Source organism: Osmerus eperlanus, chromosome 12, assembly GCF_963692335.1.
Source record: "Osmerus eperlanus chromosome 12, fOsmEpe2.1, whole genome shotgun sequence".
In the NCBI taxonomy this organism is placed as follows: domain Eukaryota; kingdom Metazoa; phylum Chordata; class Actinopteri; order Osmeriformes; family Osmeridae; genus Osmerus; species Osmerus eperlanus.
In genome coordinates this window covers 7,869,723-7,894,387 of record NC_085029.1, presented here as the reverse complement: position 1 = coordinate 7,894,387, position 24,665 = coordinate 7,869,723, and the positions used below count along the sequence as shown (strand labels likewise).

General features: G+C 51.9%; 1 protein-coding gene across 2 annotated transcripts; it reads right to left on the bottom strand.

Annotated features, from left to right (window-relative positions):
* Positions 1-449: 449 nt before the first annotated feature.
* On the bottom strand, positions 450-23,618 carry itgb4 (integrin, beta 4). 2 transcript variants are annotated; one of them, XM_062474711.1, is made up of 41 exons: positions 23,203-23,618; positions 20,400-20,485; positions 19,620-19,702; positions 19,110-19,205; positions 18,705-18,909; positions 18,506-18,602; positions 17,788-17,959; positions 17,381-17,644; positions 17,131-17,220; positions 16,584-16,706; positions 16,246-16,419; positions 16,033-16,109; positions 15,648-15,850; positions 15,343-15,446; positions 14,869-15,097; positions 14,523-14,648; positions 13,976-14,082; positions 13,791-13,824; positions 13,506-13,700; positions 13,169-13,272; positions 12,946-13,004; positions 12,818-12,841; positions 12,581-12,729; positions 12,207-12,386; positions 11,879-12,027; positions 11,201-11,411; positions 10,800-11,117; positions 10,516-10,688; positions 9,995-10,175; positions 9,503-9,640; positions 9,096-9,278; positions 8,528-8,656; positions 6,059-6,271; positions 5,663-5,824; positions 4,368-4,499; positions 3,748-3,897; positions 3,252-3,440; positions 2,752-2,907; positions 2,212-2,376; positions 1,782-1,910; positions 450-1,501 (listed from the first exon to the last, which is right to left on the bottom strand). In XM_062474711.1, exons 1-41 carry the CDS (start codon positions 23,208-23,210, stop codon positions 1,365-1,367), a joined length of 5,904 nt encoding a protein of 1,967 aa, XP_062330695.1. In that variant the 5' UTR covers positions 23,211-23,618; the 3' UTR covers positions 450-1,364. The 2 variants fall into 2 exon arrangements, with proteins under 2 accessions (XP_062330695.1, XP_062330696.1); XM_062474712.1 differs by lacking the exon at positions 4,368-4,499.
* Positions 23,619-24,665: the final 1,047 nt, after the last annotated feature.

Genomic DNA, 24,665 nt, shown 5'->3' with positions numbered 1-24,665 from the left:
ATAATACAATCCTCTTGTCTCAACACCTTCAATGATCTGAACCAGTTAAAATCACCATTTTAGACACACTTTCTTGTACTGAAAGGTTTTGTGCAGTAGTTGAAATGCTGAACGAAATAACACATTGAAATATGACACATGCAGATGCAATTTTTTGGCAATGTTACATGATCTCTGCATCATAATGTAGCTTTAGTAAACAAAATGTAGCAAGAATTTAACACAAAGGAAAACATTTTACACAAAAAACTGCAATAAAGTATTTGGCTTAAAAGTCAGTTTCCTGTGGTTTAAATACAAAACAAATATAGCATTCTTTACTTTTATTTCATTTGTGTTTTCCCCAATATCACATAATACAAAACACTCACAGAACAGAAAGCAAAAGGGAGCTTTACAAATCAAATGTGATTGATATTTATATCTGATATGAAAATATAAAATAATAATTGTTCTGGTTTTAACATTTAAAAGCCCCATTACAAGCTCATATTCCTGTTACTTTCTGTTTTAGAAGTCATGGGTGGAGTATTCAGAAAGTAAGCTGGACCTCTGTGTCTCAATAATCTTTCTCTCACTCACTCAATCTCTCACCCCCCCCCCCCTCCCCCACACACACACACACAGCTAATCTCCGCCTCTCAGGGTGTGTGTGAGAGAGGGACAAAGACCTCGTCACCTTGGGGTGAATCTCAAAAGACTAAAATGGCTTCTTCTTCCTGATCTTGTTGCTGGTCTGGGAGCTGGTCTCCTCTAGGGGGGGTGAAGGTGTGATGATCAGACCCCCCCCCCCCCCCCCGCCCCCCCAAGCACATCTCTCTCTCTTAAATATTATTACAAAAAGACAAGGAGAGATAGGAGAGGAAAGCCACGAGCCTCCTCTGGATTCACGGGGTTAGACTAAAACGGAGGCCCCTGGGCGTGATTCCATTTACAACCAGCAGAGGGTGATAATAAACAAGAAGTAATCACACACACAATAAAAATATATTATGCTATACAAGGGAGTAGTTTTTTGCATGCGTGTACGAATTGATACCAAAGAAGCCAGTTCTTGAGGAACAGAAGAATGCTAAGATGTAAATGATTCCCGTGACTGAAGACAGGGCAGTGGACACTATGTAACAGACTTTTAGGAGGGAGGACCTGAACAACTTGTTTACTTGTTTTAACACTAAGGAGCTGAAAAAATATTTCCTTGCATGCACAAACAAACACAAGCTTGTGTGGAACACACACACGCACGCACACACTTAACCATCCATTCTCCGACTCATAACAATGACGCACCATCCACTCGTAGGATCCCTCCCTCCATCCATGTAAGGGTGTTGCGGCGGCCATCTTGGATGTGACCTGTGACCTCAGGCCTCGTAGAAGCGCTCCACCTTCTTGGTGACGCTGGAGCCAGACACCATGCTGCGCTGGACCACCTCCTTGGTCATGTGACGCGTCATCATGCCGCTGGTCTCTGTGAGCTGGGACGTCATCGTCATACCATCTGGGAGGGAGGGAGGGTGGGGGGGAGAGAGGGAGGGTGAAATAAAGAATAAGAGAGAAAGGGGGAGAGGGTGGGAGGAAATGAGAAATAAATAATTAGAGAGCGAGAGAGAAGAAGAATAAAAAGAGATACGAGGAAAGACAGAGAGAAAAAAGAGACAGAGGGATGAAGAGAGAGAAAAAGGAGAGAGAACATGAACACACATAAACAGATCAGACGCAAGGTGTTTCTGTGTGGGCGCGCATCTGAGCGAGTGAGTGGTGCCGCACGAGCCACACACCTGTGGAGAAGTAGGGCTCGTTGAAGGAGCTGTGGGAGACATTGGTCCGCGTGCTGACCTCCGTGGGCATCTGGAACACCTCCCTCATGGTGCTGTGCATGCCCTGGCCACTGTATTGAGACATGGTGCCTGCAGGGGGCGATGGAGAGCACAGGGGAGAGTAGAAGGGAGAGGGAGGGAGAAGGGAGGGGTGGGGAGAGGGAGGGAGGGATGCAGCAGAACGGAGGGGGAAAGAGAGAGAGGAACGTGGGTGAGGAGAGGAGTAAGGGAAGGGGGAGGATGGGAGGAAGGGAGGGTTTAGACAACTCTCTCAAACCTTCAAACCGTTGAAATGTTTCCAGGCGACGATGGACACAAATATATCTATGACACGCCCGGCTCTGGAACTGGTCTGAACCGGTCTGAACTAGTCTGACAGTCTTCTACTCACCTCCATCCTGAGACTCGATGGTGATGATGCCCTCTCTCTCCGGCCCAAAGCCCTGCGTGGTCCGGGCCTGAACCTTGAACTTGTAGGGCATGTTCTCACTCAGGTCCGGAACAGTCAGGCTGGTCTCAGAGCTGTCTCCGCTCACCTGGAAGGTCCGCACCTCACCTAGGCAACACAAGAAGGCGTTTGAATGGACCTGTACTTGTTGCAAATCACGTTGGCATAATATCTATCCATCCATCTATCTATCTATCTATCTACAGTATGGGAGTCAGGTGGCTGAGCGGTGAGGGAATCGGGCTAGTAATCCGAAGGTTGCCAGTTCGATTCTCATGCCAACTGACGTTGTGTCCTTGGGCAAGGCACTTCACCCTACTTGCCTCGGGGGGAATGTCCCTGTACTTGCTGTAAGTCGCTCTGGATAAGAGCGTCTGCTAAATGACTAAATGTACAGTATCTTTCTGTATATCTTTCTGTCTATCTGTTATGTCTGTCTATGTGGTGTGTCTGTGTGGTGTGTCTGCCCCCTGGTGGTCTCACCTCCACCGTGCAGCTGCTCACAGGTGACCACGTAGCCCAGGATGTCTCCGTTGGGCTTGCGAGGCTTGTCCCAGCTCAGCTGCAGCGCCTCCGGACTCAGAGCTGTGAAGACCAGGGGGCCTGGAGCGCTGGGGGTGCTCAGGGTGAAGGGAGAGCCTGTGGAGAGGAGGGGAGGGGGGGAGGAAAGAGGAGAGAAGGAGAGGGGGAGGACAGGAGGAAGAGAAGGGGACAGGGAGGGAGGAGAGTGGAGGATAGAGGTACATCAGTAATTAAGAGTACAAGTCTGAGTTTGCTGTGATAAAGTGTCTGGAAGTAGGGAGCAGGAAAGAGGAGTGAGTCTGACTGCTGGACAGGCCGTTAAGACCAGGGGAGGCCAGCTGGACAGGGGAGGCCAGCTGGACAGGAGAGGCCAGGTGGACAGGAGAGGCCAGGTGGACAGGAGAGGCCAGGTGGACAGGAGAGGCCAGGTGGACAGGGTTAAGGGTTAAGGGTGGTGGTACCTGGCATGGGGCTGAGGGGGCTCCTGGGGTCCACGGCAGACTCGATGGTGATGACGCCCTCCCTCTCCGGGCCCCAGCCCACCTGGCTCTGGGCCTTCACCTTGAACAGGTAGGACTGGTTGGGCAGCAGGTCCTGCACCACCACAGAGTTCTCCGAGGGGTTAGGCACCTCGATCCGTTCCATCTCACCTGGAGAGACACATTACACTGTAAATATCTTCTTTTTAAAACAATTTCGACAATCATTTTACAGTAGGCCTATATTACAGTAAGATACGTTTCAAATATAATAATTACAACACAGAGTTGTTGTAATTATTATTATGCTGTTATGTTGGCGCCTCAACATATTCCAAAATCAACAACATAAGACAACCCTTTATTACTCCTCTAGCGGGGAAATCCAAGTGTATAAACAAGTACAATATGATGTAAAACAACAGATGAGGCAAAGTCCAGCCAGATGGATATCATCTACAGGTTTGTGTGAGCCTACCTCCGTTGAGGAGCTGGTAGAGAACACAGTATCCCAGGACATCCCTCTCACAGTGGGGCTCCTGCCAGCTGACCTTGAGGGCCGTGGGGCCCAGGGCGGAGAACACCAGCCTGGTGGGCGTCTCGGGTACCCCTGGGGTCATCCTGGAGTCTGCGGGAGGCACACAGAGGGCAGGGGTTAAAGGTCAGAGAGGGGTTTGAGGCCTTGGGGGTTCTGCCCGGGGGTTAGACGCTGAGCTCAGGGAGAAGGAGAGAGAAGGATGGAAGGAGAGAGAGCGATAGAGAGGGAGAGGGAGAGGGAGAGGAAAGACAGGTAGAGAGTGACAGAGAGAAAGAAAGAGAGAGTGAGAGGGAGAGCGAGAGGGAGAGAGAGATGGAGAGAGGAAGAGAGATCCGACTGGGTTAGTTCCATTGAGGACGAAATCTGTCCCAATGGTATCAAAATAATGTTGTGAAGGAGTACTACTGAAGGTTCTACTGGTGTGTGACAGGGTTCTACTGAGGGTTCTACTGGTGTGTGATAGGGTTCTACTGAGGGTTCTACTGGTGTGTGACAGGGTTCTACAGAGGGTTCTACCAAGGGTTCTGCTGCGGCCCGTGTCGGTCCCCAGACGGACTCACCCTGGATAACCCTGTCCAGGTTGAGAAGGGCATCGTTGATGTCCTCAGACTGGGTCCTGGCCCGCGAGCCCTGGGCCAGGCTGAAGCCGTACTGGCTCTGAGAGACACTGTAGCCAAAGCTACCTGGGAGCGCTGAGAGCCAGAGAGCAGCGGAGGAGAGGGAAGGAGGGAGGAGGAGGGAGGAGAGCAAGAGGGGGAGGAAGGGAGGAGGGAGGAAGAGGGAGGAGAGCAAGAAAGGGAGGAGGGAGGAGGAGGGAGGAGAGCAAGAGAGGGAGGAGGGGAGGAGGGAGGAGGAGGGAGGAGTAGGGAGGAGAGCAAGAGAGGGAGGAGGGAGGAGGAGAGAGGAGAGCAAGAGAGGGAGGAGGGGAGGAGGGAGGAGGAGGAAGGAGAGCAAGAGAGGGAGGAGGGGAGGAGGGAGGAGGAGGAAGGAGAGCAAGAGAGGGAGGAGGGGAGGAGGGAGGAGGAGGGAGGAGAGCAAGAGAGGGAGGAGGGGAGGAGGGAGGAGGAGGGAGGAGAGCAAGAGAGGGAGGAGGGGAGGAGGAGGAGGGAGGAGAGCAAGAGAGGGAGGAGGGGAGGAGGGAGGAGGACGAGGGAGGAGAGCAAGAGAGAGGAGGAGAGAAGGGAGGAGAGCAAGAGAAGGAGAGGAGGGGAGAGGGAAGAAGGAAGGAGGAGGGGAAAGTGGAATAGTGGGAAAGAGATACAGAGGGTGAAGGAAATAGACAGAAGGGGAGTGAGAGAAGAGGAGAAGGAGGAGGAGGAGAATGAGGAGGAGAAGTAAGATGAGGAGAAGGAGGCGGAGGGAGAGAAGGAGGAGAAGGAGAAGGCGGCAAAGGGGAAGGAACAGGAGGAGAAAGGGCGACAGTGAGCGCAGCTCCTGCAAGGTGGACAAGCTGAGTGCTGTACAGCCAACAACCCCAGAACTAACCAAGCCTGCTACATGCACATACTCACACAGTCATTCTGGACAATGCAGGCTGCCCCCAAATCTTCCCAATACTCCAGGGTCTGGCCTGAACTGGTCTGAACCAGTCTGACCAGACACAGAACTCCATACTGCCCTCCCAAGCATAAGGGCAGTAACTTGTGATTTGGTCAACATTTTGTTACTGTTGTTTTTTTGGTCAAGAATTCATCCTCAAATATGGTTGAATGTTTTGTCTCAATTATATTGAGTTCTGGAGAAAATATGTGGTCTGATGTAACTTCAAAAAGTATTTTTCTTGGGAGAGCAGTCTAGTACCAACCATCAGAGGAACCATGCTTGAGGAACTACACCACCTTCAAAATGCCCTTACCATGGCTGTCGTTGAATCCACTGGGCATGTCTCCCATGACGATGGAATCCCTGATGTTCTCGTCATAGTAACCTCTGTTCTCCGACCGTTTCCTCATGACAACTTCCTGCGTGCGTGTGCCTCCTCCAATCATCATCTCCTGTCTGCCGTAGGTTGTTCCTCCTGGTGGGTTGAGGGAGAGTTGAGGAAAAACGAAAAGATCCTTCCTTTCCTAGGCCTCACACAAACGTCATTTGAATCATTTGAATACTTCCAACTGGAAATCAAACAATCCCAAATAAACAAAACACACTAGAAAACATTAAGCTTCAGCTGGAATGACTGTAAAATCACACGACAAGCAAATTCACCATGTAAACAAAAACGTGTTGGTCTGAGGGTGGTGCCAAACCCTACCTTGTCCAGACATGTAGGTGGTGGAGGTGGAGGTGGAGGTGCCGCCCAGGTTCATAACCCCACCTGCCCCAGCTCGGTGGTTAGAGCCGGTGCTCAGGGTGGAGTAGGGGGAATGCTGTCCGTAGCTGGACGTGGACATGTGCGACACGGATCCGGATCCTGCTCCCCCCGGAAACAGGAAGCTCTGGTCCCACTTCCCGTTCATCATCGGGTCTGGAAAACACCACAGGGGGGGGGGGGGGGGGGGGGGGTGGAAGAGGGGGGGGGGGTAGGACAAACCAGGACGGTGAGTGAACCAGAAAGAGAGAACGAGAGCAAGAGAGAGAAAAGGACAACATTCCGAGAAGCAGCAGCAGAACCAGAAGGAACATTCGAGAACACGGAACATTCTGGAACACCGAACAGAGACGGGACTCGAGAGGTGTTCCGGAGCAAAATAAGTACAAATAAATACAAAAAACCCAAACATACTGACAAAGGGAAACGATTTCTGCGGACAACGAAGCGACAGGAGAGTTCATCTCAGTCTGTGAGATCTGAGACGTACGACCACTCCACCTCAGAGCCAAGCCCTGCATGCTGCCTGCATAGGCCCCTCAGGCAGCACGGGGGAGAGAACAGACACACCTGAGACACCATGAGCATCAACTGGAGGTGGGGCAGTTGATGTCTGGAGGGGCGCTCCCCAGAGGACGGGAGGTTCAGGGTGAAAACAGGGGCTCAGCGAGGCTGGAGTGTAGGGGGGGGGGGGGGGGGGGGGGGGGGGGGGTGGCACCAGGGGAGTAAAAAACAGATTATGTGGGCAGGAAGGAACAGCAGATGAGTTGGACCTGTGCCATCCCGTGAGCGGTAGCATGCCGTCTGTCTGTCTTTCTGTCTGTCAGCCTGTCTGTCTGTCAGCATGCCTGTCCACCAGCTGGTCTGTCTGTCTGTCTGTCTGTCTGTCAGGGTAAGGCGGGCAGGGCAGGAAGGTTTCGGGAGCGGGGCGGTCTTCACCTGGCTGGGGGTGTGTGTGTCTGGCTGGGCCGGGGGCTGTCGTCAACGCTGGCCTCTGTGTCGGAGCTGAGGCGACGATGGTGGAAGACGTCCACCTGCTTTTTTCAGGACACCTGGCGCAGGTCCAGCTCTGAGCCCACCAACTTGACATGCTTTCCAGCGCAAGCCTTGTAACGGTGGGGTGGAGGGGTGGAGGGGGGGGGGGGGGGAGAGGCAGGCAGGAGCAGGGTTGGAGGGGCAGCTTGGATGGGCCAAGGGGCTAGCTAGGTAACTGACACAGCACAGGAATGCACAGTGCCCGAGGGACAGGGCTGACATCCGACTCATCTGAACTTCCCGTGGAATCAATTTCCGAGAAGGACCCCGACCACGGGGTCAGGTTTGGTGTCAACAGTAAAAGCTGTGACGTGTTGCCCGCATACACACAAGTTTGTGCACTCCTGGGATCGGTGGAGATATGGGTGAGGAGAAGAGAGAGAACGAGAGAAAGGAGGGAAGGGGGCGGTTTGCTCTGGCTTACTGGCTGAAGCGGAGATGACCTAAGGGAGACGAGGAGATGAGGCGCTCGGAGCGAGACTGGCTAGCACATTCAGGACCCAGAGACGAGCCAAACAAAGATGACACACAGACTCAATACAAGAGGGAGAGGAGGGAGACAGAGAGACATAGACAGAGAGAGAGAGAGAGAGAGAGAGAGAGAGAGAGAGAGAGAGAGAGAGAGAGAGAGAGAGAGAGAGAGAGGGACTGAAAGAGAGAGAGAGAGAGAGAGAGAGAGAGAGAGAGAGAGAGAGAGAGAGAGAGAGAGAGAGAGAGAGAGAGAGAGAGAGAGAGAGAGAGAGAGAGAGAGAGAGAGAGAGAGAGAGAAAGGGACTGAAAGAGAGAGAGAAGAAATAGAGAAGGAAAGAGAAAGAGAGGAGGGTGGAGGAGGAGGAAGAAAGCATTTCTCTCATTCATCACTGACTGGTGACTACTCTCTTTCTTTCTGTCTGGATTCAGAGGGCTGCGCTGCCTAAGATAGACCGATGATAGATGAGGGCTTCATTCTCTCCCTCGGGCGTGTGGAAGCGGCAACACACAGTCTAACAGTGTGTATCGTCACATAGTTAATCACTCTCTGACATCTGAACAACACAGATCCTCCAGAGGGCCATCAACACAACTCTGTCATGGCCACCGTTTACCTCAGACACAGGAAACGGGACACAGGAAGTGAATATATCAGCAGTGAGACCAAAGCTGCGTCCAAATAGTCATCCTATCATACCCCTTTTGAACCAGACGAAGATCTCCCAAGACCTACATTAAAACACACCCAAAACACCGATTTCATGACGGAGTCAACTTCCTGTCGTCTAAAACCCCTGACTGACAGGGACGACTATCCGTTCACCAGTCCGGGGTCACACCGTAGGAACATCAGAGGAGTTGCCGAGAGGAAGGGGACAGCGTGACGGCCGACTGAGGGGCACCCACCTTCGTCGGTGACGCTGGGCTGCTTGGAGCCTGTGGGAGTCTTGAGGACCTCGCTGCTGTACATGAGGAAGCCGTCGTACTCGTCTCCCGCCTCCGCGTCGATGATGGGGATGTCTGGGATGATGGGGACTGAGGATAGGGGGGGGAGGCAGGGGAGGAAGAGAGGGGGAGAGAATGGGGGAGAGGGAGAGAGAGAATGGGGAGAGGGAGAGAGAGAGAGAGAGAGAGAGAGAGAGAGAGAGAGAGAGAGAGAGAGAGAGAGAGAGAGAGAGAGAGAGAGAGAGAGAGAGAGAGAGAGAGAGAGAGAGAGAGAGAGAGAGAGAAAGAAAGAGAAAGGAATGTGGAAGGGAGATGGGGATGGGGGAGAGGAAGAGAAAGACAAGTCAAATAACAGTCCTATTGGACCTCGGGGAAACCAAACAACACCCACAACAGACAACATCCACGTCGTCCATCGATCAAACCCCAAACTTCCCTCCCCCGTCTCTGACGACACCCTCCACCCACGTCACGGCTAAGAGGGCCTGGCCCAGCAGGGCAGCCAGGCTGCTTCTGGCTCCGTACTCACTGGAGAGGGGTCTGGTGGGCTGGGAGGCCAGGTTGATGGTGGCGTCCCTGTAGGGGCCCCAGCCGATGCTGTTCTGGGCCCGGACCTTGTAGCAGTACGTCTGGGCACTCTGCAGGTTCTCAATCAGCAGCATGCGCTTCTTAGGGTTGTCAATCTTGATCTTCTTTGCTGCTCCTGCCGCCTCTGTGTGTGCGTGGAGACCGGGGTGGGTGGGTGAGTGGGTTAGAGTAGGTAAAGGCATTTCAAATGCTGTGGTTGACCATTATGTGACTTTTTTATGAAACATCAACCGAAGGGCCTACCGACCACACATCCATACAACACAGCGGGAGAAGAACGATTCAGATGAAAAACCTCAAATAACTTCTGTATTTATGAGTTGAGGGCGCGCGTGATTGGTCACTCACTCCTGTGGTCGTCGATGGGTGTGTAGATGACCTCGTAGGCTGTGATGACGCCGTTGGTCTCGGCGGGCTCCCCCCAGCTCACCTGAGTGACGGTTGGGCTGATGACGTTGAAGGCCAGTCGACCTGGTTCACTGGGGACTGGAGGGGAAGAGGAGGGGTTGAGAGGAGAGGGGGATGGGAGGAGAGGGAAAGAGAGGAGAGGGAGGGAGGGGAACGGGGGAGTACGTCAATAACAAGGAAAACAGAAGAAAACTAAGAAGACTACAACCAGCAAGACACAGGTGAGGAGGACAGGAGAGGAGGACAGGCGAGGAGGTGAGGAAGACAGGAGAGGAGGACAGGAGAGGAGGATACAAGAGGAGGACACGAGAGGAGGACAGGGGAGGTGAGGAGGTGAGGAAGACAGGAGAGGAGGACAGGAGAAGGGAGGGGGTGAGAAAGACACGAGAGGATGGAGGATGAAGGAGGTGAGGCGGCGCGAGGAGGACCCACCATCCTCCAGGGTCTGGCAGGGCACCATGTTGCTAAAGTGGCCATCCCCCATGGAGTTGTAGGCGCACACGCGCGTCTCGTAGTCGCAGAAGGGGTACAGGCCGGTCAGCTCCGCCTGGTTTGTCTTCACGTCCAGCACCTGGGCTTCATCCTCGCGGTCACCGTAGATCCAGTACCTCACCTGCTCAGAGGAATCAGCCTTGTCATTTCTACCGCTCTACCCCTTCACACAGTTTCACATGTTATTCATTTGGGCAGATGCTGTTTATCCAAACAAATAGTTCTTCTAGAAAGTACAACTTGTTTATCTTCTCCTCGACACTCCTTTTTCTGGCCTCCTCTCCTCTAATTCCCTCCCCTCACCTTTCAACCCCCGTTCCTCTTTTCTCATCCTCCTCTCCACTCCTCTCCCTCTCCATACATCCTCCTCTCCTCTCTTTTCATTCACCTCTCCTCCCCTCCCCTCCTCTCCACTCCTCCTCTCCACTCCCCCTCTGCCTGTGTGAGGGCCTCTCTCTCACCTTGTACCCCAGGGCGCCGGCGCTGGGGGCCCAGTTGAGGTGGATGTTCTTGGGGCCGGTGGCAGCGGCCTCGACGTTGGCGGGGGGCAGGAGACGGCCCCCGGGGGAGGCTAGCGTGTTGATGTTAGCTTGCTGCTGCATGTTGGCCATGGTCATCTCTGGAGCCTTGGAACCTGGGAGGGAGGGACGGAGCAGAAGGGGGTTAGGGATAAACGCACGAGTGTGTGAGTGTGTGTTCGAGCACCTGTGTGTGCACCTACGCATGTGTGCGTGCGCGTCCTCACCCCCATCAGTGACGGTCACCAGCGTGGTCTTCCTCTCCCCGATCACAGCGTTGCTGCCGGGGTCGAACAGCTCCAGCTGGAAGGCCTCGGGCTGGACGGGGCCTGGGTGGGGCCGCGGGTCGATCACGATGCTCTTCTCCGTCTCCCCCGGGCCGAAGCGCAGCGGGCTGGACAGCTGGAAGCGCTGGGCGTTCTTGGAACGCCAGTGCACGGTGGCAGGGCCTTCCTGGTTGCGTGTGCGGACCACGGGGATGCTGTACTGGGGGTCGGAGGTCGTGAACGTCTGGGTGCCCTTCTTGAACATCACCACGCTGGGCTCTGGGCGAGGGGAGGGAGGGTGTAAGACAAAGAAGCAAACTAACTAGGGACCTGACTAACCAGCTAGCTATCTCTAGTCCCACCTGGCTGGTCGGTGATGGTGACAGTGGTGCGTGGGTAGCGTCCCAGCTTGGCGCCTTGGCGAGGGTTGCTAAGGTCCATGACAAACTGCTTGAGCTGCTGTGGGTCGCCTAGGAGACTGTCTCCCTCGGACAGCTCCAACAGACGCACCGGAACCATCTTCTGGGTCTCGCCCGGCCCATAGGAGAGATCCCCATCCACCGGCACGTAGTCCTGCACACACGCACGCACGCACACATGCACACACACACGCACACACACACACACACACACAAACACGCACACACGAGCACACACATACAAATACACAAACAAGGTTAAGGCTCTTTGTCACGTGTGTGTACATGTAAACAAGTATGTGTGCGAATGTGTTAAAGGACACATGGTCACGAGTGGGTGTACACGCGTGTGTGTGTGTGCATAGGGAGTCAGATGGCTGAGCGGTGAGGGGGTCGGGCTAGTAATCTGAAGGTTGCTAGTTCGATTCCCGGCCATGCCAAATGACGTTGTGTCCTTGGGCAAGGCACTTCACCCCACTTGCTTCGGGGGGAATGTCCCTGTACTTACTGTAAGTCGCTCTGGATAAGAGCGTCTGCTAAATGACTAAATGTAAATGTGTGTGTGTGTGTACATGTGGGAGTGTACATGTGTATGTGTGTGTGTAGGTGTGTGCGTCTCACCCTCTGCTCCTTGGCGGTGACGTCGTGGGAGCGGTAGGTGACCTGGGTGCGTCCGTCCTCCAGGATGTCCCTGTTGACCGGGATGTTGACCACGCCCTCCTGCCTGCTGTAGCTGTAGGCCGGCTGCAGAAAGGACAGCACACTCTTGGCTGCGCAGAGAGAGCCAGAGACAAACAAACATATGATATAACACACACACAGCAAAAACACAGAACAACATGAAATATTTGTCATATCAATACTCAGCTGGTCATGGCGTGCGTGTATGTGTGAATGTACGTGCATATGTGCATGTGTGTATACGTGTGTGTGTATGTAAAGCCCTCACCGTGCTCCTTGATGACGGTGATGTTGACGAAGCGCTTGCCGACCTCGGCGATGCCCAGAGGGACGTCCACCGCCTCCACCCTCAGCTGTTTCTTCTCCTCATCCTCGTCCTTGATGAAGAGCGGAACGTGCACGTCCACAGACTCCACCCCCTCTTGCAGCTCCACCGCCCCCGCCGCCTCTGGAGAGGGGAGGGGAGGGGGGGGGGGGTTAATAACACACGTACACACATACACACAAAGGTTTGTTTTTCTATCCTAGTGGGGCCCAACCAGAGGTACCCACAAGGTCAGGTTTTTCACGTTTCACTATAATTGTGAGGACTTTTTGGTTCCCACAAGGGTCGTTAACAAGACCACACACACACACACACACCTCTGTCTGTGGCCACAGTGTAGTAGCCAGGCACCACTTTGAGGTCTTGGAAGTTTCCAGACTGGACGTTCTTCTGTGTGAGCTTGACGATGTCAGGGTAGGCAGAGCGAGGAGCCGACAGCACTGTGTCCACTATGGTGTGATTCGGTCTGCAGAGGAGAGGAGAAGTTAGAGTTGGGTGAAACCAACTGGTGACAAGCTTGGTGCTTGATGTTTTGGTGTTAATTAGATAAGTACCTTTTGCCAGCATTTCTTTGTAATCTGAAACCACAAGAAAACCATGTTAAAATAATTCCTTTCGTTCGCTGAGAAGATTTGATACATCGTTTTCACATGTAGGAAGTAGTGCCAAAAGTCAGACTTACCTGAAGTTGGTCTTCTGAACTTTCTGTGCTCCAGGAATCTGCTTGTAGACTTCATTTAGCTGCACAGAAAACACACACATGGACCAGTCAACAACCACACTCTGGTCCTTCACACTTCACTACCAGTCCACAGACCTACACACACATAAACATGCGCACACACACCAAAACACACACACATGCACATAAACATGCACACACGTCACACACGTCACACACTCACGTTGTTGTCCACCTCCCTGCGCAGCGCCTCTGTGTCCCTGGCCTCGGGGCGGGACAAACTGTCTGTGAATAACCTGTTGAGACGGAGAGAGAGAGGGAACGCAACTAGCGAGAGAGAGAGGGACAGAGAGAGAGGGACAGAGAGAGAGAGAGAGAGAGAGAGAGAGAGAGAGAGAGAGAGAGAGAGAGAGAGAGAGAGAGAGAGAGAGAGAGAGAGAGAAAGAAAGAAAGAAAGAAAGAAAGGGGGAGAAGAAAAGAGAACATCCTAGTCAGTCCATGAGCTGTTGAAACAACACACAGTATCAGCTATGCCAAAGCAGAGCGAGGCCCACACTCACTGGTCTCTTTGGGGTTGGGCTGGACCTGCGCCAGCGGGTGATTGGCTTCTCGGTGGACGTTGTCGGCGACCTTCCAGCGAACCACGTCCGTGCTCTTGGGCGGGCCTGTGCGCACTAGGGGCGTGTCCAGGTGGTCTGAGGTGAGCAGTGATTGGCGGAGCAGGTACTGATCCTCCTTAAAGCCCACCATGCGACCTGACAGGAAACAGGAAGATAATACGACGTGTTCAGAGTTGAGTCAGACTCATATAGCAAGAGAAGCTTCTGTAGGTCGGCCACACTCACCTCTCCCACAGCATGGCAGTAGAGCCAGACAACCCTGAGAGGAGAGAGAAGGAGAATGTTCTAACTCCCTTCAAAGATATGGCAAACAGTATATAGTCTTAGTGTTGTTATGTGTGTGTGTGTCGTCTTGGTGTGTATATACTGGGTATGTGTGTATATATATATATGTGTGTGTGTGTGTGTACCTTGCAGCAGGCGCAGTACTTCCAGCAGCAGAGCAGCAGCAACCCCAGCAGCAGCATGAGGAACATGATGAGAGGGATCAGCCACAGGAAGCCAGCCGGGGGACAGTCTGGAGGGACGGACCAACACAACATTGGTTCCTACCTTCATCTCAGTTCCTGCCCTCAAAACAACACGTCTTGTTTTGTGAGACCCCTGTTTCTACCATCAACAACCTGTTAACAGGAGGTCTGCTCCTGTTCAACAGGTTCAAGTTAATATAAAGGTGAGGATGAGTTGGGATTTCACTTGTTGATGGTTAATTGTCTGTCTATTGACATTTATAAATCCACCATAAATAGTTAAAACACTGTACATCCATGTATTGGGATACTCATCTAATAATACAAAAGTGTTTTATTTATTTAAACAATTTAACATAAAAATATCAATGTTTGGATGGAAGCAGACCCTCTACCACTGAGCTCTACCCAGGCCCCGTCCATTTACAAATACACTGTTGTTAATCAAAACCCAGTATATCCATGTGGGGAAGTGAGGTCCTCTTACCTTTCTTCTTCAGGACCTGCACCTCCAGCTCCTTGGAGCTGGGGTCCGCTGGGTAGTCTATTGTGTACTCGTACGTGCAGTCATCGTCCTCGTCACGGAAACTACACACGTCGATCACGTCCTCCTCTGAACACACACACGCACACACACACACGCACAAACACAGAAACACCCGCATTGTTAGTGAACACACACACACACACATTCACATGAGTGACGAACACATACAAAAACAGCGGACATCTCTGCCGGGCATCTACACAAAAAGCATCAGGAAGAATCCATCTACGACAGTCTGAGGGAACCCCCGCGTCCACCTTTCGGAGCTCCCCGCGGTCTCTCTTACGTTGCTTCAGCTCGTCCACCATGACGACCTTGAAGGTGCACTCGTCGCACTTGTCCTTGGCCTTCCTCTCGCCTGTCTTCCAGGCCTGACACTGCACGCAGCTGCGCTTGGCCTCGCACGTGCCCAGCTGGGCCTGGAAGCTGGCCTCGCAGGTGGAGCTGAGGGGCAGCCCCGAGTCCTGGCACTCACACCGGCCGCACTTGCACACCCCGCGCCCGTTACACATACCCTGGAGGGGGGGGGGGGGGAGATGTGGGAGAAGACAGAGAGAGATATAACGTGAGAGGGAGGGATTGAGAGAGAGAGGGAGAGAGAGGGAGTGTTTTTTACGCGAGCCATGCTATGTTCTCGTGTTCTACATGGGTTACATTGTGCCGTCACTGGGTTCTACTGAGTTCCATTGGTTCTACTGTGTTCTATTGTATTCTCCTGTGTCCTACTGTACTTGACCGTGTTCTACTGTACTCTACTTACCCCTTTGCTGTCGACGCAGGTCTGGTTGCTGAGTGGACATTCACAGCCAGGCCCCTCCCATCCTTTCTCACACGCACACTCCCCCATGTAACACTTCCCTCGGTCTGATACACACACACACACACACACACACAGAGATAGGTTAGACATATAGTTACTAAATACACACTATGCACTCTCTCCTCCCAATCCAGCCTCTCTCTATCTCTCTCTCTTCTCCCCACCACCTCCTTTCTCCCCCACCTTTTCTCTCCTCCCGCCCCCCCCCCCCCATTTCTCTCTTCCACCCCCACTCCCTCCCTCACCGTTGCAGAGGAAGCCTCCAAATCTATGGCACTGGGAGCGGTCGTACTGGCAGAAGGCTCCTTCATACTGCTCTGGGTTGTAGCAGATGCAGGTCCCACACAGACAGTCTCCCCGCCCCGAACACGACTCCGTCACCCCGGGCGCCAGACACGCCCCCCCGATGGCCGACTCGCTGGCCGAACAGTTACAGAACGGACCCAGCCTGGGGACAGCACACAAACAGACAAGGACACACACACACAGACATGACACGACACGCGCACACAGAAACGTGCATGCATGGAAAACACACACACACACAGAGACACGTTGTCAAGATAACAACAGTACAGTTAGCAGGGTCTGAGGTTACTACGGGTATGAGTCTGGTTACTAGGGTCTCACCAGCCATTGTAGCACTTGCACTTCCCACAGACCAGGTCACCGTTGCCATGGCATCTCACCGCCTTGGGGGAGTGAGTCTGTAGAGGAACGTTTGTAAGCTTGTTTGTAAGCTTCTCTGTGTGTGCGTGTTAAGGGAGTGTGTGTGTGCTTCTGTGTGTGTGGGGGGGTTTATGAAGTGTGTGTGTGCTTCTGTGAGCGTGTGTGCGTGCATACCTTCTCACAAGGGCAGGTAGGACACTGTATGGAAGCCTTGATGTTGAGCGCGGTGCTGAAGGTGCTAGGTTTGACCCTAATCACGCCCTCCTTGTCCTGCTTGCCCACCTGCTTCTCACACACATGCATCTCCCCTACCTTCTCCTCAGCCTTCACACGCACCTTGAACTTGCCCTGGCACACACAGGGACAGAGAGACAGACTGTGTATTCACATGTGGGTTAAAGACAGAGAACAGGTGTGTACGTGTGTCTGTGTGTTTGTTTATTTGTGAGAGTTAAGTGTGTGTGTGTGTGTGTTTGTGTGTGCATGTGTATGTATGAAGGTGTGTGTCTTACTATTTCTCCAGGCTTGACTTTGAAGGTTCCAGCCTGTGTCAACATGCCAGTGGACGTTAACAACTGAGTGGCAAACGCCTTGGGCGTGTCTTCTGCCCGGATACTCATCTTAGAGCGAATACTCTGATAGGACAAACAGGAACACCATTAAGGAGCCAATAGGACACCAGCATGCACAAAACATCAAATAACGGCATTGAGCATCACTTATGTTTTTCTTTGCTTGTCAACATAATGGCTGCTAGAATAGGGCTGAGTTGGCTTATTGGGGTGAATTACTATTTGCAAATACAGTGAAATACTTAGGAAGCTCATGGCAGTCCTGTGTAATCACTATGTCAGCAGCCAACATTCAATCTGAGCCAATTTATTGAACAAAAATTATTTCCAGTTTAAAGACCCAGGAGTGTGTGTTGGAGAGAGGGCAGATGTTGTAGACCAGGTGTGTGGGCGTCTTCTAGAGGAGTGTGTGTTGGAGAGAGGGCAGATGTTGTAGACCAGGTGTGTGGGTGTCTTCCAGAGGAGTGTGTGTGGGGCCAGGCCTCACCTGGAAGGCTTTATCCAGGATGTTGAGGATGTTGACAGAATCATCTTCCAGCTCTCCCAGCTCAGCAATGGGGAAGTATTCATGTAGCTTCTACACACACACACACACACAAACACACACACACAGCCTTTGTAATATCTTCGTGAGATCCGACTACCCTGAAGTAGGTTGGAGCCAGGGCTAGGATTAGGGCTGGTCCTGGAGCCAATCCTAGGGCCAGGGTCATGGCTAGTACAAAGGTCCGGCTTACCTCGTAATAGGAGTAGGAGTGGTTGGTGATGGTGAAGATAGGGATGATGTTGTGCTTGACCAGCAGACGGACCAGCGTGGGGACGGAGGGGTAGTCCTGCCGGGTGTCCTCCGTGTACTTGCCCTCCGCGTCCAGGTGGCACAGCTCGTCGTTACGCGGCAGGATGCCCGACAGGACGTTGGCGCCGTCGGCCTCGTAGTGGAACGCCGACTCTGTGGAGAACACCAGGAGGTGGGTGCTGTGGTTACGCCAGCCGATCTGGTCCTGGAGAGGAGGAGGAAGGGAGGGAGGGAAGCACAAGAATTAGCAAAACACTCAAGGTGTGAGGTGTCTACCCAGATAAACACACACAGCACACTGCTGCCTGAAACACAATGGACTCCTGTCATGATCCCCTGGTCTTGTACCTTACAGACGGCAGTCTGCAGTATGGCATCAAAACCCCCCTCTGGGGCGTCCTGGTTGCCAGATATCTTCTCCTTCTGCAGCTTCTCGGTGAAGGTGGCCAGGTCACTGGTCAGGGTGATACTGTGCTGGAAGGAGAAGGGAGGGTCGCTGTCCGGCCAGGGCTGCAGAAGTCTGGAGGAGGAAGAGGAGGAAGAGGAGGAGGAAGTATAGAGAGGCAAGACAGGGGGGAGAGGGAGGGAGAGGGAGGGAGACAGGACGGGGTAGAGGTGAGAAAGAGGGGGGTGGGTACAGAGAGGGAGGGCAGGGGTGAGATGGAGGGAGAGGGAGGGTGAGAGGGAGAAGGAGAAAGAGAGAGAGGAATAGAGACGGACAGCGTGAGAGAGGGAGACGGAAGAAGAAGAAAACACACTTTCGAGGCCGGAGCAGAAAGCGACGTGTGTGTCTGCCCTCCTGGTGAGTGTGTGTGTGTGGGGGTGTGTGTCTGCCCTCCTGGTGAGTGTGTGTGTGTGGGGGTGTGTGTCTGCCCTCCTGGTGAGTGTGTGTGTGTGGGGGGGTGTCTGCCCTCCTGGTGAGTGTGTGTGAGGGGGGGGGGGGTGTCTGCCCTCCTGGTGAATGTGTGTGTGTGGGGGGGGGGTCTGCCCTCCTGGTGAGTGTGTGTGTGTGTGGGGGGGTGTCTGCCCTCCTGGTGAGTGTGTGTGAGGGGGGCGGGGCTCCTACTTCGCTGGTCTCATGTCCGTCTGTGGCTCCACCACCTTGTCTACAAACTTGCCGAAGCCGATGGTGTAGTCATCTGACAGCGTCTTCACCAGATCAGCTAGGGAACACACACACGCACAAGGTCAAACTAGGCTAAACAACAACGTGACCACAATCTGACCAGAACCTGACCACCTCTCTCCATCCTCGTCCCCCTCACCCAGCTTGGTGCCCATCTTCTTGAGGTTGGCCAGATCGTCAGACATGGAGTTGGAGAAGTCCATGAGGATGTAAAGATCCAGAGGACCCTTGGTGGGCTCGAACACCTCCAGGTCCACCAGCCTCTCCTCTCCGGGCAGCAGGGACATGGAAATCATCTGGGGGGCCACCTGGGACTGCTTCAGCTCCACGTTGATCTGCTCGTTCTGGAGGGGGAGAGGGAGGGGGTAGGGTGGTGGAGAGGGTGGAGGGAGGGAGAGGGAGGGAGGGAGAGAGGGGGAGGGAGGGAGGGGGAGGTGGTGAAGGTGGAGGAAGGTAGATTAATCAATCAACCAACCAACCAATCACATTTCTTTAACCACAGTGCAGATTCTTTATCAAAGTAAATAAGAATGTAAATGCTTACTTTCTCTGTCTCCATGGAGCTATAAGCTGTCACCGTCTGAACACATCCTTGGGCCACCAGGCTTTCCAGAAGGTTACAGCGTTGTCCTTCAAAGATCTGACCAGACAGTTGGATGAGTTAATTCAGTCTGCAGCCACAGGGGGGATTTAAACCGTGATCTGCAGTCAAAAGCTCTGAGCCCTGGGATGCACCCAGTCGACCTTCATGAGGAACGGTTCTCCTGTTCCGTTGTTCTCTGAGCCTACTGTAGAACTGAGGAACAGTTCACCTGTTCTGATGTTCTATAATACGAAGGTAGAACTGAACACTGGTTCTCCTTTTTACACTATTCTTTGAGTCTACAGTCAAACTCATAATTGGTTCTCCTGTTTGACTGTTTTGGGCTACTCAATTATGATTCAATATTGGTTCTTCTGTTCCATTACTCTTTATCACAAAAGTAGAAGTGAATATTGGTTCTCCCATTCCACTGTTCTCTGATACTGAAGTAGAACTGAGGGGGACTCTCACCTCATCTGGACAGTAGGCACAGCCATTTCCTGCCTGGATACAAGCTGAGCAGGTGCTGGCCCTGGTAGCCAGGCAGTGGTTACCTGGAGGGAGGGGGGGGGGAGAGTTAGGAAGGGGGAAAAAAGAGGGAATGACACAGAGAGAGGTAGAGACGAGAGAGAGAGAGAGAGAGAGAGAGAGAGAGAGAGAGAGAGAGAGAGTAAGAGGTATAGAGGGAAAGAGAGAGTCACGCCGCGTAACCAAAACCACGATCCATCGAATACCTGTGTCAGGGGGAACAGACTTCCACTCTGAATCTGCCCTTTGGCACAGGTATCCTGAAATGTTATTCATCTGGTCGCTCCACAAAAGAAGTGGAACTGATTTGGATGTTTTTCTGATTTGGATGTTTTTCTCTCTACCCAAGAGGAGATAGCTCACAGGTCAATGATTCAGTGACATAGTGATTCATGATTCAGGAGCTAAGTCTCGAGGCGTGTGTCCATATAGCTTTTTTCTCAGGCAGAAAAGCACAGGAGAGGAACAGACTAGTTAAGTAGCTAGTAGCTTAAATAATATTTGTTGCACGTTCTCAGCAAACTTAAGCTAGTAGCTAATGAATAACGGATATTTACTCGGACTGTTCAGTGCCAGTGGCTCGCTAGCTGAAAAGGGCGACAGACGACACCAGCTTACACTGTTTCCTCATTGGAAACAATTGACAAAATACGTCATATGGACTTCTGCCCTCAGACAGGTTAAAACCTCTGTGTGAAAGTGAGGAATATCACAGCCTCTTACCTGTCTTTGCGTAGCAGGTGTTGAAGAAGATTGTGAGAAGCACAACCCCCACCGAGAGATGTGCTGTCCATCTCCCCATCTCCCCCCTACGACACAGGACACACACACACACCATTTAGCAACTTCTTTCTGGATTAAATGGACAGGAGAGGGAAAGAGAGAGAGAGCGCGTGAGGGAGAAAGAATAAGAAAGGAAGAGAGAGACAGAGAGAGGGATGTAATGTTGGCCTGCAGTCCATGCGTCACCTCAGAACCGGGTTATTTCTCTCCAGACCGACCAACAGTCCGAAAAAAAAGATGGACAGACAAGCAGACAGACAGGCATACAGACAGATAATGGTATGGTGTAAACTGAAACACCTGCCTCCTCACTGGATCTCAGACTACCAGGATGCTGGTGAGGTCACCAGCCCCCCCGCCTCCCGCCCCTCCCCCCATCCCCCCACAATAGAAGTATTGCCAAGAACAAGTGCTGTAACCTGGGTCCAGGACCCCCCAGGACCCCCAGGATCCAGACTCCAGAGGCCTCCACCGGTTAAGAGGTGATATCCCCCTCCATCCACAGTCTCTCCAGTATATCCAGAACCAGACACATGGAGCCTGGCTGGGGCATGGTAAGCTCTTTAATGTCCTCCATACCATCACTAAACAGAAGCTTCAGATCATCCAGTACCCAGATGAGGGGCCAGGCAGGGGGTGGGAGACAGAGGGAAAGAGAAAGAGGGAGATAAGACAATGAGAGAGTTAGAGGTAGAGAGTGAGGGATAAAGAGAGAAAATGAGAGATAGAGAGAGAGAGAACAATGGTGGTTAAAAAAGTATTGACCTCTGGAATGTGTGTCTATGACTGCGCCAGAATGCGCCGGAACAAAACTGGTCAAACAGAACAGACATCTGTCCAATGGGGCACTGACTGGGAACAACGAAGATCCTCCAGCTGAGAACAGATCCTCGCTGGCACCACATGCTCTGCAGGATCAGTACTGACAGAGGGAGACTAGAGACGTTATCTCCCCAGTGGTAAACACAGGTCCTAACCATCCCAGAAATCCGACCTGTTCTTACATCTGCACAACAGACCTCGGTGAAAAGAAACCGCACAATTATTAAATCTCTCTGCTCGGAATATTTAAATGTCCCCTAAGTGCTGTGATTTAGGTCTGTGGTTGAACTTGGAGCTCAGTAAAAGTCAGGGGGTCACATGCCTGGTGGAGACTCCCCAGGAGTGAGGCTTGTGTCTGGTGTGAGTCGCTCTATACTCGGGGAACTGACAACTGCGTGTAAACTCCAGAACCAGGACTGTAATCACACCGTCGGTGAAGACTGACTATTTTTCTTCTTCCACAGATGGCGAGCCAACCAGCCTCAATACCATCCCCGGAACAGGCAAGAATAAACATGCAGACTTAGCACCTCACTGTGAGCTACAGGTGGGGTCAAGGGGGGTCCTATATGTGTGTGGATGTGAGTGTGTGGTTTGTGCCTGCACATGGATGTTCGTGTGTGTGTGTGTGTGTGTGTGTGTGCGCATAGTTGTACATTAATCACTGACCAGGTTGAACAGAAGAGTAAAAGGACTGCAGGCTACAGATATATTCACCGTGGGACAAGGAATGTGAACCCTACTAAAGTTGCAGCAGGAACAGCACAGTGATTTACCGGTGCTGATGATGACAGCAGTAAACTAAGAATGTCTGGTAACGTTTAATGATCAACATTAAATCGCAGCTTGCATTTAAACTAACTATCTCAAACCTCGGGGAGAAGGGACTGAGATGGAAAGAGAAAGAGACAGGATTTTTGTTGTTTTTTTGTTGGTAATCAAGTTCTATGATATGTTTATAATGACATATGTTGTCCCTTCACTGTGGACTGCTTTGGCAACATTGTTAACCTGAACATTCATGCCAATAAAGCATATTGAATTGAGAGAGAACTAGAAAGAGAGAGAGAGAGAGAGAGAGAGAGAGAGAGAGAGAGAGAGAGAGAGAGAGAGAGAGAGGGGGGGGGGGGAATAAGAAGGGAGTGACACTAAAAATTCATTTCAGTTGCAGAAATGTTTGTGGATAACATGGCCGACTGCCAGGTGAGCATTCCAGAGTAGGGCGTCGACACAAGCCATGTGTGTGCGTGTGTGTGTGTGGGGCAGGGGTACCCAGGCCGTTGTCTCACAGATAAGGACAGTTCAGTCACCTTTCACCAACACCCAGACCAATCCTATGATACACAACGTCTCCCAATCAGACTGAGCCATACATCGCCTTATCAAATTGCACCTTAAAATTAGAGGAAGGACGGTTGAGGAGAAAGTGCTCCTGTATTGAACAATGAGGGTGAGGCCAAGAGGAGACCATATCAGTCTTCAGATTCAGTGAACTCAGTGCTGCAACATTCGCAGCAAGTCGAATACAACTACAAACGTTGCAGTTACTTTCCAGAATCCGGTTTGAACTTTCCCTTTTCAACCCTGTCACTTTGTATACATCTCTTTGATGTTGTGTCTTGTTGAACAGGCATGGCAGTCTCCTAACAGGAACGTCACACATAAAGACTGTACTGAGCAAAAACTTCAAGCAGCTTAAACACCTACACACCGTGGTTAGTAACAAATACTGTAAAATCTCATGTCATGTAAACTCTATAATGGCTTGTCTTTTCGTTTTTGGGAGAATCTATCAAAAGCATGCATGTTGTCCCAGACACACAGCAGCAAGCATTCAAGGTGTGACACATGAAAACAATGAACAAGGAGCATTTACGAGGATTGGTGACCTTGTTCGAAAGAGAGGACAGATCAAACAAACCTCTTCATGAAATGTTTCCCGATTCCAAAGTCTGGATATCCAACAATGTTTTTGAAAGACAACCGGTTAATCCTTTCTTTTTGCCTTCGCTCCTTGTCTGGCCGTCAAATTAATATCCACCTGAGTGGAGAGAGAGAATCCTCGTCTTCTCTTTCGCTCCCAAAGTCCAAGCTCCCAGGGATCTTTGTAATCCCAGGACACACGAGAACAACTCACTACCTCTCTCTCTCTCTCTCTTCTCTCTCAACTTCTTCTTTCCTTCCTTCCTTTTCTGCAAAGTCTATTCAAATATTGACTTATATCCCGTCCTACTTGTGGAAGAGATTTGCTTCTTTGCAGATGAGTGTGGGTGTGTGTGCTTGCGAGAAAGAGAGAGTGCTGCCCTGTGTGAACCAAGACCCACTGAGAGGGTGAATGTGTGTGTGTGAGAATGCGTGTGTGCTGCGATTTGATCCCTCCTCTAACTTGTACTCTCTCTTTCCCTCTCCCTCTCCCCCTCTCCTCCTCTCCCCCTCTCCCCCTCTGCCCAGCTCAGGTGAGTAACAGTGTTGACGCCCTTCCTCCCCCAATATCTGCTCCCTGTGGCGTTAAAAGTTACAAAGCTCCACACCTATGTGCGTCAGGCCCCCCTTCCTGCTGCATTCCTCCCAGCTAGCAGTTCACCTGTATGGGCTTGAGGTTGGCCGGTCCCTCCCTCCAGAGCCCCTCCCAGGCCCATGGGAGTGGTACAGAGCAGGGGAACATTGCCTGCCGGCTACAGGAAACACAGTCACCGTCAAGGGTACACAAATAGCTGCAATAAAGGCAGTAGTCTTCTACATGGCAAAGACAAAACCCACAGCTACTGTTTTAACACCATGTTGGATATTTTTGAATGCATGCATGTATTTTCTGTTTTACTTCAAGTAACTACACACACACATTTATATACACTCTCTGTGTATCTCCGACTCTCGTCTCTTTCTCTCTCTGAATCTCTCTTTCTCCATTCAAGTCTCTCTCTCTCCCCCTCTCTTTTCTAAGCTGGCCCCGCAGATGGGTTAAGTGAGCTGGATAAGTGTCCAGTGCAGTGCTGTGCATTCCTGATGGCCGGGCAGAAGGAACACAGGGCACTAGAGTCATGCCAACCTGAGCCTGGCACACTGCCACACTCTCCAGCGTGTGTGTGTATAAGTGTGTGAGTGTGTGGAAGTGTGTGTGTGTGCGCACATTGGTGCAAAGCGGGACTATACTATAACACACGAACACAGTGAACACACATTTACACACCACACACAGGCATCCTGGCACACAAATTAACATGACTCAGAGGTCATAACGTCCACTTCCTGACTAGAGCTCATTTCTGAGAGGTACGGGCAGAGTAACTCTCACAATAACAAAATTTGGTTCGACACAATGGTTAACTTATCCCTCGAGAAGCACAAACGTTGCAAAACAGCTTCACCCTCCCTGGTTTGATT

Excerpts from the sequence above, each read along its gene's own strand:
- itgb4 (XM_062474711.1), bottom strand. Across the intron at positions 13,005-13,168 it reads GCAGGGAGGTGGACAACAAC|CTAAATGAAGTCTACAAGCA; the intron begins GTGAGTGTGTGA and ends TTTTCTGTGCAG. Across the intron at positions 12,730-12,817 it reads CAAAGAAATGCTGGCAAAAG|ACCGAATCACACCATAGTGG; the intron begins GTACTTATCTAA and ends TCTCCTCTGCAG.